Source organism: Doryrhamphus excisus, chromosome 6 (assembly GCF_030265055.1).
Source record: "Doryrhamphus excisus isolate RoL2022-K1 chromosome 6, RoL_Dexc_1.0, whole genome shotgun sequence".
Taxonomy (NCBI): Eukaryota; Metazoa; Chordata; class Actinopteri; order Syngnathiformes; family Syngnathidae; genus Doryrhamphus; species Doryrhamphus excisus.
The window spans coordinates 9,281,129-9,295,360 of record NC_080471.1 but is presented as its reverse complement, the minus strand read 5'-3'; the positions used below and the strand labels follow the sequence as shown (position 1 = coordinate 9,295,360).

The window sequence follows — 14,232 nt, the reverse complement described above, 5'->3', positions numbered from 1 at the left end:
TACCAAGCTGATGAGTTGAGGTCAAGTAGTTTCAGTTTTATTGAAGCACCATAAAAGAGACGAGTCACAAACAAAAATACATCCATTTAAATGGAAGCTGGAGTTCAGCGGTCAGAGGTGTTGTGGGTGCATTGCGTCGCCGTCCGCCAGGTTCACCCTGCATATGGGGCATGTGGTGTTGTCCTGCCAGCAAACAGGAAACGGCATCTTAGCGTCAGTCATCTTGCCTGGCAAAAAGTAGATCATCATGCGTTACCTTGAGCCATCGGTCGATACAGGGGACGTGGTAGTCATGGAAACAAGGCAGCATCCTCAACTTGTCACCCTGCTCGTAGTCGCAGAAGCAGATCTGACACCTGTCAAAACAGTACCGTGAAAGTTACGCTACTGGTAGGCAGTAGCGACTCGCTACTACACTTACTGTGTGTTCCCGCCTCCGCCCTGGAACGTTTTAACAGGGAATCTTTGAATCTCAGCGCGGGACAGCTTTTTGGACACAATGACACCTTGAAGCTCCTCAAACGCCAGCAAGGCCTGAGGATGCCAAGATGGTGGGGTGAGTGACACCAGTGGCTTTAAGAAAACTCACTAAACTCACCTCATAGTCATCCCCTGTGGGGTTGTCTGACAGGAGTGGCTGGGCCCTCCGTCTGCTTCGTCCCCGCCTGCGCTGGTGGCCGAGCAAGCCTGCACACAGATTTATCACTTGGACGTTTAGTGCCATTTGCGGGCATTGTGTCGCCATAATGGGTCCCACCTTGTTCCAGTTGCGCTAGCGGGGATATGGCGGCCGCCAGCAGCTGTGGTGTCCAGCTGGTGTCGACATGCGTGTGATGCTGTAATGAGCACAGCGAGCAGGTCAGGCACACTAGTGTAAATGTGACTTGGAGGATGATGCGGCCTCACCCTGTGATGGCGATGATGATGATGTTCTGACTCGGCCTCCTCGTGGTCAAACTGTGCCTGTGTGTTCAAACATGAAATTGTGGAAATTGTTGTGAAAAAAAAATGAGATATCATGCTTAAAGTGCTCCGCCCACCTGCAGGCTTCGGGCAAAAGCTTCATCTTCCTCCATCTGCGCCATGCGGACTGGTAGATCGTCCTCATCGCTGCTGACCACGTGGAGTGCCGCCTCTGCACAGCAAACAAACTCTTCCTATAGCAAACTCCATCTTCTTCATCCTCCTTCATCCAGTCCGCTTACCAATTGTGGTGTTGGCCTGCTCGCCGCTCAGCCACTTCCTTTCCTCTGCTGTCAGAAAAGACAACGAGTCGTGATCACTTGAAGGCCGTGTTGTCGTCCCTGCCGCCACCACCGTCAGTCCCACCTCTTCCTCCTCTGGGGCTATCGTGAGTAACGAAAATGGTGATGATGAGGAAGAGGAAGAGGATGTGGAGGAGGTGTCCAACCAGCCGCCTGCAGGAAATAGTCTCAGAGAGGATGCGGGCACAAATCCAAGATTCTGCTCTGTCACTGCTGCAGCCAGCTTCCTGCGCTTGGACGGCCCGACGGAACGTTCAGCTCGGTCCACCGAGTGCCGTGTCATGACCTGCGCACATAGGGATAAAAGGTCAAAGGTCAGGCAGCAAGACAATGTCATGTTGGACTTACCGGACTAAAGGCTTCCTCTGCACGTCGTGTGCGTCTCCTGCGTTTGGCGAGCTGTGAACTGACACAAACAACACAGACAATGTGACTAGTTGGAATATCTTGTGATGATCCAGACATAGTCCATTTTGAAATTGTCACCACAACTTTTATGAGTCCAGATGATTTTCTGTACCTGGGAGTCTCTGGGACCAGCACGGAGAGGTCATACTGGTCGACGGGGAGATCAAAGAGACGAGCTCGGTTGAAATCATCAGGACTGTTGGGTTCCGACGGGAAGGAAGAATCCATTGTGGTGACTGCACATTCCTGCACAACAACGACAAAAGCTTACATTAAATATGTGACTACTATTTGACTTTTTTATACGTGATATGACCATTAAATTAGACTATGCTCGCATATCCTGAACACAAATAGTGTTAGCAGCTATTAGCATAGACCGAGAAATCTACCGACACGACACAAAGAGTTTAAAATCAACAAAATATACGCTACAATAAATATACAATAAATATATTTAACGTGAGGACTGTACCAAAAGCAGCAGTAGCTTATTTCCTCCTTTCTTGTTCTTGTTCAGAAAAACGTTTTTTAAAATTCAAACCGTCTCTCGCTCAGGTCCTAACAGGAAGTGAAGTTGGTAACTTCCCGTGTTCGCCTGGGAATAACCGGTATCTCGAAAATGTTGACAAAGCAAACGTTGATTACAGTTTTAGGGTTTGATTCCAGACGAACACTGGAATAATTAAAATAATAATAATTATTATTATATATATTATATTTAATATATATATACACAATGGTTTAATTTTATTTGAACATGCATCAGGTTATAATGGAATGCATCACATAATCAATTCACAGTGCCACACAAAAGGAGTAGGATGAAGCAAAGCTTATTGAATCATGCATCATTTTAGCTGTCTGCGAATTACTTTTAGTATATGTTCTATACGTGACATTATGGATTATCCTTACTGATTTTTTTGCAGTACAGGCATTAAACAAAAAATAGGAATTCAGTTTAAAAATATGAAAGCGTGCAACATCTACATGTGTTTTTTATTATGAAGCACTTTAGTCACCAACGTTTCATCCAGAGATATATTGAATTAAATGATCTAACATATGAATATATAATAGCCAATGTATATAGTTTATTATACATGACAAATATATTTAAATGTTGGCCAAAGAAGGCATATCATAAATAATAAGAAAAGAAAAAAAAACACAGTCAGGTCTGTCAGCAGGATTGGATTAAAAAAAGCAATTGAGGATGTAGACAAACATTTTATTGTTGTTTTCATTCACATTTTTTATCTCCCAACGTTTTTCGACTTTGAACAAAGCACCCCTAGAGGCCGCTCTAACACTTTCTATTCAAAGTGGATAAAACCTATATACAGTATATGATGTCGTTTATAACATGCTGAACAGGTTCACAAGAAGAAGTCAAACATACAAAACCTTATATCATCATTGCCAAAATAGCAGCAGGCTAGAACAGCAGGCTAGAACAGCAGGCTAGAACAGCAGGCTAGAACAGCATGCTCTGCAGCGACTTGCGCACGGAGGCCATTTCCTGCTGTTGCTGTCAAAACAACACACAACATGATTGCCACTTCCCTCATCGCATTTCCCTAATCGATAGCTGTTGTGCTAGACTAATAGTTGTGCACTTGATATTGGGTGTTGATCTCATTAGGCCACATTCTCCATCATTACACAAACACACTTCATCCAATTGGGGCTGAGTGATATGGACCAAGATTCATAACCTAATATATATAGGTGGAATTATCGATATAAGATATATATCACAATATTTTTTTCCACAGGCTGCACATTTTTTCTACAAAGTGAGTTTAGATGAAGTCAAAGCCAAATATGTGTGCAAAGTGTTTTTGTTTTAAAATAAAAAATAGACCATTCTCTTTTCAAAATATATAAAAAAAAATGGTATTTAACCTTCTTTATAAGAAACCTTTCACCATGCTGAAATAAGCTAACACCAAAAGAATAAAATATGCAATCAAGTGTAGCACTTAAGATAACATTTTTCAGTGTCAGCAGCAACTGTTATTACTAAATTACAACTCTTATTACTATTACTAAATATTTTACTTTGAGCATGTCCTTATTCCTTTGAGGATTTTGTGCCAGGAAACACCAATCTATCAACAGCATGAGGCTTAGCAACTGTCGGAGTTCCTTGTACATTTGTGCTCGAGCTTGTCAGGCTAAATAATTGTGGTTTGTTGATTTGTTGAGTCCTTGGTCTTCAGTAGGTTTTTTAATCTGTTTTTTTTCCCACCATTGCAACGGAGACCATATTTTTAGTAATGTGATAGGACACAGCTTTAGTAAAAGCATACAGTAAAAGCTTTTTGTGGTGTTATTTCAGCCCACACCTTAATATATTCGTACCTGCGTTTATGCCGAGTTTTAAGGTGGTGAAAAAGACTGGGGTGCTTCTGCGCTTCATTCATTCATTCATTTTCAACCATTTATCCGCACGAGGGTCGCCGGGGGTGCTGGAGCCTATCCCAGCTGTCTTCAGGCGAGAGTCATGGTACACCCTGGACTGGTGGCCAGCCAAACACAGGGCACATACAGACAAACAACCATTCACACTCACATTCATACCTATGGACAATTTGGAGTCACCAATTAACCTAGCATGTTTTTGGAATGTGGGAGGAAACCGGAGTACCCGGAGAAAATCCACGCATGCACGGGGAGAACATGCAAACTCCACACAGAGATGAGCGAGGGTGGAATTGAACTCGGGTCTCCTAGCTGTGAGGCCTGCGCGCTAACCACTTGTCCGCTCCATGCACCGAGGCGGAAGCCCGGCTCAGTGGCGCGCTCACATACACAGTGCAGTGATGAATGAGACACCCCTCAACAGTTGCGCCGCACATCCAGTGTATATTGATATGAACGGCACGCTTGTTTTGGTATCTTGCTTAAAATAAATATTGGTATTTTAATATTGTATATCGCCCAGCACCTACATCAAATAGGCATTCAACATCATACAGATTAAAGTTAGAAAATGTAGAAAAAAATCATTCTGTGCTGGAATAATATATTTGACTAATCATTGTACGCAGAGTGTATATATTGTTACTCTTGTAGCGTGGCTGGTAGCTCACCGTGTCCATGAGGATCTTCTTCTGCAAGGTAGCCATCTCCTTCCTCAGCACCTGTTGCGCACCCTGCAGGAAGCCCTCTTGGCTCTTCTCCACATCCTCCATGTTCTGTGTACACATACAAATAAACGTACAAACATTTCCTCTCACAAACAAACATGACTTTTTGTTTGTAATCCTTTAATGCTTTTACCTTGACAAACTGATCATAGAGCTCACGGACTGCCACCAGTTTCTTATTCTGAAGGACTTTGGTCTGCTGGAGGATTTTCTGCTGCTGTCTGAGCAGGTCCTGAAAATAGATAAATGAGACGGAGTCATGTCATAATTGACAATGTGGAGTAGTGTGTGATTAGCATATCGACCCACGTTGAGTTTCTCCTCCTGCTCGTCCACTCGCTTAGCTTCAGTTTCCCACTGCTGAAGCATTGTCGACACCTGCTGAGAGTACTCCTGAGTCATCTTCTGCCTGCACATATACATACAAGTGTGAAGCTAAGTATGTGCACACATTTCCACTGGATCTTACGTGAGTGTGGGGTCCATACCTCTTGCTGTGATAGGTGTTCCAAAGTTGCTCCAGTTTCTGCTGACTTCCATTCACATAAGTTTTGGTCAAACTTTCCAGACGTTTCCTCTTGGCCTGCATCACCTTGCTGATGTCAGCTGGACAAACATGTGTATAGGTGTTCTACATGCCTGTATTATTCATCAATGTCCGCGATTGGGTATCACACCAATTACAAAAACAAATCACTTTCAACTAATTTCATCCAATAAATTCCTCCTGTGTTTTATGAGTTGTATACATTTTACATATTGTCTTAGTTTTCAGGTATGCTCTGGAATAGTCAGTATTGATTAACTGTCATTACAGCGATTAACATTAATGCATACCTCCAAAGCGCTCCAGCATGGAATGCACTTCATTCCTGAAGATACAATGAAATTATTTTGGAAATTATGAAACATAAAAAAAGAGATGCTTTGACAATACCCAACAGCAGCACAGGCTGCATTGTCCTCTGAAAACTCAGCAGATTGTCTTTTCTTTGTGGATTTGTCCACACTTTCAGCTTCGTTGCCTTTGTGGAAAAAAAGCATTTTTAGTTAGCAGTATTTTACAGTAGCTAAAACTAACTGTACATTAACCTTCTCTCAGATCGTCTTCAGAGCCAGTCAGACTGTTCTTTTCATCCAGAGAAAATTCAAAAACTTTGTCAACATTTTTGTCGGAGAGCTTCCTCTTTCTCATTTTTTTGCCAGTTGACATCTTTCCAGTGTGGTTAGCTAGGCGGCTAATGTTAGCGGTGGCTAATGCAGTCTTGGTACACGCAGCGAATGGTGCTATGAACTCTTAAAACTCACACCAAAAAAATCTTGTTCGCGTTAGGATGTCTACGCGTAATATCTTCGTGAAGGTAAACTTCTCGTTTCGATGCTCTAAGCGGACATATACATTATTAGTTTCAGCAACAGAACAATCAGAGCTAGGCTAGTTAGCAGCCTTTCCCGCCGCCAGAAGGACCCCGGAAGCAAGCTTTCTTACCAAACGTTGCCTCATCCATCCTTCTATATCTGCATATAGTTTTCTCCAGTGACCTCAATGAAGTGTGTTGGCTGTTTATAATTCACAATTTTAATTGTTTGGTTGTGTCAATATGTCAATATATTTCAGTCAGGCAGTGAACATGTCCTAACACTGACACAATACTGATGTCTACATTGTGTAATTAAACTATAAAGTTGTAAAACAAAGTACAAAACAAACCATATTTCAATTTTCTTGTGTCTGTTACAATGACAATGAAGACAATGTGATTCTGAAAAGCTATACAACAAGTTAAATCCAAAGCTCTTTAGTCCTGGTTGTTCAGATGTCAAACTTTTCTTCACAGATAAAATGTCCGTTCTCCTCATAGTCATCCCGTGTGACCACCATCCGGTAAAAGTCAGGATATTGAGCCAGTAACTTCCCTCCTTCCCACGAGTATGTTATGGGACTGTGGCACAAGAGAGCAGACGTCATTGCGAACAGAGAAGACACAAAGTAAGGAGGACAGTAACACTCACTTGTCGGGAAGCATGACCGACACAGGCATGTGGGTGGGAACCAGAGAGCGAAGTTCTGTTTCCAGGCGCTCTCTGAAGCCCGGGAATAAAGTGTTGCCTCCGGTCAGGAGGATGTTGTCATACATGTGAGGCTGCATGTCTGCACAGGAGCACACGCGTTAACACCTGCAAACATGCTAGCAGTCCACTGAAGCAGGCTTGTTTGACATTTGCCTTGATATAAAAAAAGACAAAAGAAGGTTTTTCCAATTTAAACTGAACTCAAGACCTTCCGGCAAGGACTGGACAGAGTGCACGATGGCTTCTGGAATGCCCATCTCCTGGAGACCAATGTCTGAAGGATGGAACAGCATCTCGGGAACGGCAAACCGCTCGTTGGCGAGCCTGAGGATCTGCTCTCCCGTCTTGTACTTCCCACTCAGGACCACTTGTTCAGCTGGCTGGTGGAAGAGAACATGCAGTATCTCATGAACGTGAGTACACACTTTGAGCGGAGTTTCAACCAAGGAAAGACTGTAAAGCAGAGCATGATTCCCTCCCTTGTGATAAATTATATCCAAAATGATTTTCTACAGTCTTTTCCCTTGACTGAAATGTGAGGGGTCTACAAGTCAAAAAATTTGGAGACACTTTCTCATTCAATTAAATGAGAAGCTGTCAATCAAACAGCCAGGCGCACGTGCAGGAAAGTCAATGCCGTTTAAAGAAACGCCCACCAAAAACAGTCAGCGAAACACACGGCGACAGCAAACCTTTTGGTGACGCGTTACATTGGAAAAGAAATTTGAGATGAATGAATGAAAATGGAGGACTCTGACGAAAGTAGAAGACTCTGAAAAAAGGGAAATGCAGTTCCAACAATGTTACCTCAAGATACGATGAGACTGACTAATTACAGCCTTTATTGTGAGCTCCTATTGGTAATTCATGTCTACAAGATTGACCTCTTTACTAGCACTTTGTGTTGTGTTTTTGCAAATGCAGATAATTTTAACTTCAATTCTGTGTTTTTGTTTGTAGATCTATAGTTGTTATTTTATTACTACTACTACTTACAGTAGTTATACAGTAGTAGTTATATAATGTTACTGAACAGTTAACTAGCTGTGCTATATGCATTTTTGGTGTCATCTACGTCCCGCATTGTCCCCCACAAGCATGCTCCCTGTCCCACATCTGGTGAGTTTGGATCTGGTCACCCTACCCTAAGTGTTCGTTCTATAGAGAAATTAATGGAGCGAGTCAACCCTCCTGTCAGTCATTCAGTCTCTTTGTCTCTATAGTGGCGGGAGGCGGGGCGATGGGCCAGTGCTATTGGTTGGCCAGTCACTCCTGGGAAGGTTCACCGCTGTTCCATTCATTCATTCATTTTCTACCGCTTATCCTCACAAGGGTCGTGGGTGTGCTAGAGCCTATCCCAGCTGTCTTCGGGTGAGAGGCGGGGTACACCCTGGACTGGTGGCCAGCCAATCAAAGGGCACATATAGACAAACAACCATTCACACTCACATTCATACCTATGGACAATTTGGAGTCGCCAATTAACCTAGCATGTTTTTGGAATGTGGGAGGAAACCGGAGTACCCAGAAAAAACCCATGCATGCACGGGGAGAACATGCAAACTCCACACAGAGATGGCCGAGGGTGGAATCGAACGCGGGTCTCCTAGTTGTGTGGCCTGCGCACTAACCACTAGGTCGCCATGTATCCCCACTGTTCCATGTTTTCGCCATTTGTGAGTAATGGCTCTCACTGTGGTTCACTGGAGTCCCAATGTTCAAAAATGGCTTTATAACCTTTCCAAGACTGATCTAAATTAAGCTCAATCACGCAATCATTTTCACACAGAGCTATGTAGGTTTCGATTTTTTTCTCCTTTAATTAAAAGTTGAATTTAAAAACTGCATTTTGTGTTCAGTTGTATATATTAATAAAATCTGCTCCAAGCACATGTCATTTCTATATTCTATAACTGTAGTATTCATGCTAAAATGCAAGGGCAGTGCTCATTTTTGTAAGATACTGTACATGGAGGAAGAGAAGATAAGCTGGAGGACACAACTAACCTTGCAGAATCCTTTCTTGATGGTGCTGAAGTCAGGAAGAACGTAATCCCTCATGACAGTGTTATCATGTCCCTTCAACCTGGAAAGACACACCAATACCGAATTGTATTCTCCCATCATTCATTGTCAGGCTTTCACACTACGAAAGTGTCTCCCACATGACAAAAATGAGTACAAATTGCACCCAAACGCCTCTGAAGAGTGCTTATCGACATGTAGGATGCAGGTCAGCTGAGCTAAAAGGTCTTACTGTGCGATGGACATGTCCTTGTAGAAGTCTTGGGACACATAGCATACGTCCTCCTTCACCTGGTTGATCACATGCGTTTCATCCATCACATGCAGCTGCCTGTCCACGCACGCATACACACACAGAATGATGTAAGTTTGTTGAACTTTTTGACAGAGCAATGACTCTTGACAATCTTTGGTCATGTGAGCAAGGAGGCAGGCCCACCGATAGGAAATTATCTCTTTCAGGTGATTGGTCAGTAGTTTTCCTCCTATGCTGATCCTACACAAGAGAACACCATCAGCATCAATATCAGAAAGAAGCGATGAGGTCAGTGCAGTCTCTGACCTGCGAATGGCGTCCTTCATTTTGTTGCTGCGGCAGTAGGGGGCGATGTGCGTGAAGGAAAAGCCGCTATCAACGAGTAGGCAGCATACTCGAGAGGGTTTGTTGTGGAAGTAGTATCGCGCGCTCAGAGAACCCGCTGAAGAACGTAGCCAGAGTGAGAATGTGCTACATGCTAGGCTTGGCTAGCTAGTGTCCATGGTAGCAACTCACCATTGATTCTGACTGCTGACTGGAACTGGTACTCCTCAAAGAGGATTTCATTCATAGATTCCTGGATGGAGGTGAAGTTGAAGTATGGCTCGGTGATGACCACGCTTGTGTCAGCAAACTCCACCTGCAATCACAATTGGGAAGATGAGCAGCAGCAGCAAGAGAGAAAAGGGCCTTTGTCTTTGTCCACCTTGAACATCTCCTTTCCAAACAGATGATCCCAAACTTTCCTCTGGACGTCCCAGTTGACCAGGTAGCCCTGAGCAGGAGAGATGCGTGTCAAAAATCAACCACTCCAATTTATAAGTGTGGCAGGGTTTTAGAGTGACGTGGTCACCTTCTGGAAGGGCAGGATGTAGAAGAGACCTGAAGGATCTTTGATCTCATCCAGCTGACTGGCAGTGAAGGTCTTCATTCGAGACGTCTTGGAGCGAAACTGACAGTTGGGAATGACGCTAGCAGTGAAGAAGACATATTTTGGATTCATGTTAACATCTGTGGACATTAAAGTCACTGTGGTTTTGGTGGCAACCGCGCAATCTGCCGGACAGTTCACACATTGCGCTTCTAAATTCAAATCCCATGTTATTTTATCTTTTTACACACATGCATTATGCTGTCCAGCACGATTTTTCTGTTAATATTTGGCTGTTTGTGTATTTTGTTTAGCTTGTTTGATTTCTGCTTACATAGGAAAGCAAAGAAAAATAAACGCAATCGATAGCAAAGGAGGCACCTCACCCACCTAACGTTCTCCATACTGTATCCTATTTTTGCCGTGTAGGCTCCGTTGTCCAGTACTAAAGTAGGCATCGTTTAAGTCCAAAGTAAGCTCCTAAAACAAACAAGTCAACTTTTAGGTTTCACAAACAACACGGGCACTTCCATTATTGTCGCGTTTGGTTCATTTCCGCTTTGCCGCTCGTTGTTTGTGTTCATTGGTGGATGAGTCAGCCAATCACAAGCTCCATTAACAGTCCTTCAAAAAGTGGTCCGGGTGGAAACACACATCACACTAAAATACTTACAGCGGTACTTGGGTCATACACTTTCAATAAGTAACCTAATGTAATAAGCAAAAGTAAACTGTCATTTGTGAATTTTCCAGGCGTCCATTAATTTTATTTTCGTTTATGGACAATGAGTAAACACAGCAATGGAAAAAATATGCAAATAGTACTCTTTTCACATTCAAAAACATTGCTTCCTGCTTTTCATAATTTTTCAGTAAAACTCGGGGGACCTTTTCTCAGGACATGTTCTGTTATGTTCTCTTGAGTATCACATAGGAGTATATATATATATATATATATATATATATATATATATATATATATATATATATATATATATATATATATGTGTGTGTGTGTGTGTGTATATATACGTATATGTGTGTGAGTATATATACATATATATATACACACACACACATATATATATATATACACACACATATATATATATATACACACACACACACACACATATACACACACACACACACACACACACACATACATATATATATATATATATACGTACATATATACATATTGCCAGGCCTAGTTTCCAGTCATATAAATATTGTCACCTAGTAAAACCATGAAAATAAAAACATCACTTTGTAGTAGATTCAGCATTCCAAGGTCAAAGGTGGTCAGCCTAAATTTTTTGGGATGCATCCTTCCAGCTGTATGAGCTCCGGCCAGTTGTTGTATTTGTTCTTTTCTTTGTCGTTCTTCAGCAGCTGACACAGCACACACACACAAACTCTGTTAGACTGTAACTCATCTTTTAAATTGAACAATTTGAAACATGAAAGTAATCAAATATGTAGAGCAACGTTGGTATGTCTACCTTCTCAAAGTTGCTGGTGACAACTCCTTTGCCGCCAACAAAGACCCAATTATCTCTGAAGGACAGTGATTGGACAACAGAACTCCCCAGTTCACCAATCAGCTTCTTAGCTTCACCCGAGAGCCTACACACACACACACAAAAAGAGTTTTTTTATTAGTTGATAATTAGTTGATTCTGTCACATGCCAACACAAGAATAACATGCAACTTGCTGTTTACTCTTCAAGCTCCTCCCCCAGCAGACAAACCCTTAAAAGCTTATTTGTTATTATATAGGAGGGTGGTGATGGTTTACTTTGTGGACGGGTCGTCGTAGGATGCCATGAGGACAACAGAACCTTGCTGGATGTTCTTCAGGAAGTCAATGAGAGGTTTGTCATCTGCACGGCGACAACATGACAATTGAACAATATCACAGTGGCGTGATGAAGCTGATGAAGCTGTTGCTCACCGTCGCTGTACATGTTGAAGTGATCACTCTGCAACACGGCCCCCGTTTTACCTGAGGGAACACACATAACATCTCAGCTAAAATGTTTTCACTAATTAGCCACTTGGCTCACTTACCATTTAGAACAACAACATTTATTCCCAGCCCGGCGTTGTTCAACACTGTTCCCAGAACCCTGTTAAAAACATCATCATGACTCTGGACAATGACTCAGTATTGTCTCTGCTGGTAAAAAATTGGTACTGCACAGACTGGTGCCTGTTAGTAACTTCTAAATCTGTGTGATCCTAACCAAATGTGTTTTTTATTACAGTTTGCTTTGGACGCAGATCTTTGGCGCCACCACGTTAGCAGCACCACTCTGCATGTAGAAGCTGAAGTGATCTTCTGGACAACGCGAGTTCGAAACACAAGGTCCAGCTGAGGAGGCCACGGGGAATGTTCAGTCATGGGCGCTAGTTAAACAGAAACACTCGAGAAGGTGTGAATGACCTCTGACCTGTTAGTTTGGGGGTGCTCTTGCTCTGCCTGGACCAGAACACATGCAGCCAATCAGCTGCCAAAGAGATATGTGACATGTTCACTTAAAAAAAAATAAATCCCACCCTAATCTCTCAACAAAATCTGCTTTCTTGTTTTTTCCTACTTTCCTTTCAATAATATCTCAAGAATTTACTGATATTTACACATTTAACAGTGTTTTCAATACTAACTATGGTAATGAGAGTAGCACAAGGGTATAGGCAATATTGGGCAAAAATACCGGCAATGATAAACCCAATACCACACAACATGAACACAGTTAAACCTCTGTGTCTCTGAGAATCCAATCATACTTTTTTAGAATACAACTTCTTGGCCATTCTCATAATTACTGTCAACTTACATCAATCCTCCGCTTCCTGAGGTTTCTGTAAGGTTGAGTGTCTCACCGTAAAACCGGGGTCTCAAACATGCGGCCCGTGGGCCAAATGTGGCCCGCAGGACACTAGTTTGAGGCCCCCGCCTTGATATGAAAGTTAAATGTTAGTGCGGCCCGCGCAAGTTTGATATGGATGCTGTATGGTATCATGTACCCAGAAAAAATTATTACGTTTGATTAATGTTCATGTTAAAGGTTAAATAACTGTTAATAGTTATCCTCCCTATCCGTGTGGAAGTGGTAAGTTTTTGGCTATTTAAGTTTAAAGGAAATAACTTGAAGGCTACCGTTTAGGTCGCTAGCTCTCTAGTTTGCGAGTTAGCATGTGTCTCAAGACCCTGCAGTTGCGCAATATGTTGTAAATAAAAAGAGTATAAATAAATAATAAATGTGACTATAGTCGTGTTTTGTCATGTCTACAGGGCTCTAATAATGCTTTGTTCATTTTAATCTGAAAAAATAATTTGTCTACCCACCAACTATATGTGGTTTCTTAAGTTTTTATTATTTGCCGTATTATTATATTTATTTATTACTGACTGATTGATATTCTTTAATCTTGATTTGTTCATTTTTCATCTTATTTTGTGTAGAAAAATAAAAAGATATCTGAGAACAGTGGAATGTTTTATCAGAGCTTTTCTTGTAGAAAATTGGAACCAAGCGAAGTTTTAAAAAAAAAATTGTTTTTAATAAATGCTTTTTTTTGGGGGGGGGGGACCGGATGCGGCCCAGTCTCACCCAGACCCGAGCTCCAGTGGCCCCCCCAAGTAAATTGAGTTTGAGACCCCTGCCGTAAAACCCACTTAAGCAAAGTGCGTTATCAATACCAAATCTGTACTGTTAAGTGTGCTCATACATGAAAGGTGTCATGGTGGGGTCTACCTGTGGTGGTGTTGCCGAGCTTGAGGAGAACAACACTGATGAAGAACCCAGCTGGTAACAGAATCAACGTCCACATCACAACCTCTGAGAGACGGAGTTGCATAGAAAGATATTGTAAGACACCACGCTACGCTATCCTTTGTCAACAGTACACACAAACACACAATGAAAACATACTTGTCGGGTTGTGTCGTCTTGCCATTGCGTGTTTTTTTAAAGATAAGACGCTGCAAAGAGATGTCTATAATGTCTACTAGTACAGTCATGTGGTGTTAGTATTTAACAGCATATTTTCAAATAAGCCAAATTTGACCGAACAGTACCTGAGCACAGGGCCAAGTTCAAGTCCAGGTGACACGTCGGCATGTGACTTGTGTCCCAAGTGTGCGTAATGATGGCATCCGACCAAAC

The 14,232-nt window shown here is 42.2% G+C and overlaps 4 protein-coding genes across 4 annotated transcripts; all 4 read right to left on the bottom strand.

The window, feature by feature from the left end:
• Positions 1 to 15: 15 nt before the first annotated feature.
• Positions 16 to 2,284, bottom strand: si:ch211-59o9.10 (uncharacterized protein LOC561841 homolog). Its single transcript, XM_058076483.1, has 11 exons — positions 2,149 to 2,284; positions 1,786 to 1,919; positions 1,614 to 1,671; positions 1,206 to 1,551; positions 1,041 to 1,135; positions 907 to 963; positions 758 to 836; positions 599 to 687; positions 422 to 534; positions 257 to 356; positions 16 to 183 (listed from the first exon to the last, which is right to left on the bottom strand). Exons 2-11 carry the CDS (start codon positions 1,899 to 1,901, stop codon positions 112 to 114), a joined length of 1,125 nt encoding a protein of 374 aa, XP_057932466.1. The 5' UTR covers positions 1,902 to 1,919; positions 2,149 to 2,284; the 3' UTR covers positions 16 to 111.
• A 553-nt stretch (positions 2,285 to 2,837) lies between these two features.
• On the bottom strand, positions 2,838 to 6,291 carry sycp3 (synaptonemal complex protein 3). Its single transcript, XM_058076522.1, has 8 exons — positions 5,924 to 6,291; positions 5,769 to 5,856; positions 5,669 to 5,703; positions 5,320 to 5,437; positions 5,141 to 5,240; positions 4,965 to 5,063; positions 4,775 to 4,879; positions 2,838 to 3,207 (listed from the first exon to the last, which is right to left on the bottom strand). The coding sequence occupies exons 1-8, from the start codon at positions 6,042 to 6,044 to the stop codon at positions 3,154 to 3,156; spliced, it is 720 nt and encodes a 239-aa protein (XP_057932505.1). The 5' UTR covers positions 6,045 to 6,291; the 3' UTR covers positions 2,838 to 3,153.
• Positions 6,292 to 6,429: 138 nt separating this feature from the next.
• On the bottom strand, positions 6,430 to 10,662 carry actr6 (actin related protein 6). The gene is made up of 11 exons (XM_058075295.1): positions 10,447 to 10,662; positions 10,039 to 10,156; positions 9,892 to 9,960; positions 9,702 to 9,825; positions 9,492 to 9,627; positions 9,369 to 9,425; positions 9,162 to 9,260; positions 8,912 to 8,990; positions 7,113 to 7,284; positions 6,845 to 6,983; positions 6,430 to 6,774 (listed from the first exon to the last, which is right to left on the bottom strand). Exons 1-11 carry the CDS (start codon positions 10,512 to 10,514, stop codon positions 6,645 to 6,647), a joined length of 1,191 nt encoding a protein of 396 aa, XP_057931278.1. The 5' UTR covers positions 10,515 to 10,662; the 3' UTR covers positions 6,430 to 6,644.
• A 442-nt stretch (positions 10,663 to 11,104) lies between these two features.
• On the bottom strand, positions 11,105 to 14,156 carry zgc:101783 (uncharacterized protein LOC447883 homolog; the record flags this gene model as incomplete). Its single annotated transcript, XM_058076136.1, has 10 exons — positions 11,105 to 11,451; positions 11,562 to 11,685; positions 11,859 to 11,943; positions 12,015 to 12,065; positions 12,131 to 12,189; positions 12,326 to 12,434; positions 12,514 to 12,542; positions 13,822 to 13,905; positions 13,999 to 14,048; positions 14,145 to 14,156. Coding segments are annotated over 10 exons (693 nt in total), but the record flags the coding sequence as incomplete, so codon positions are not given.
• Positions 14,157 to 14,232: the final 76 nt, after the last annotated feature.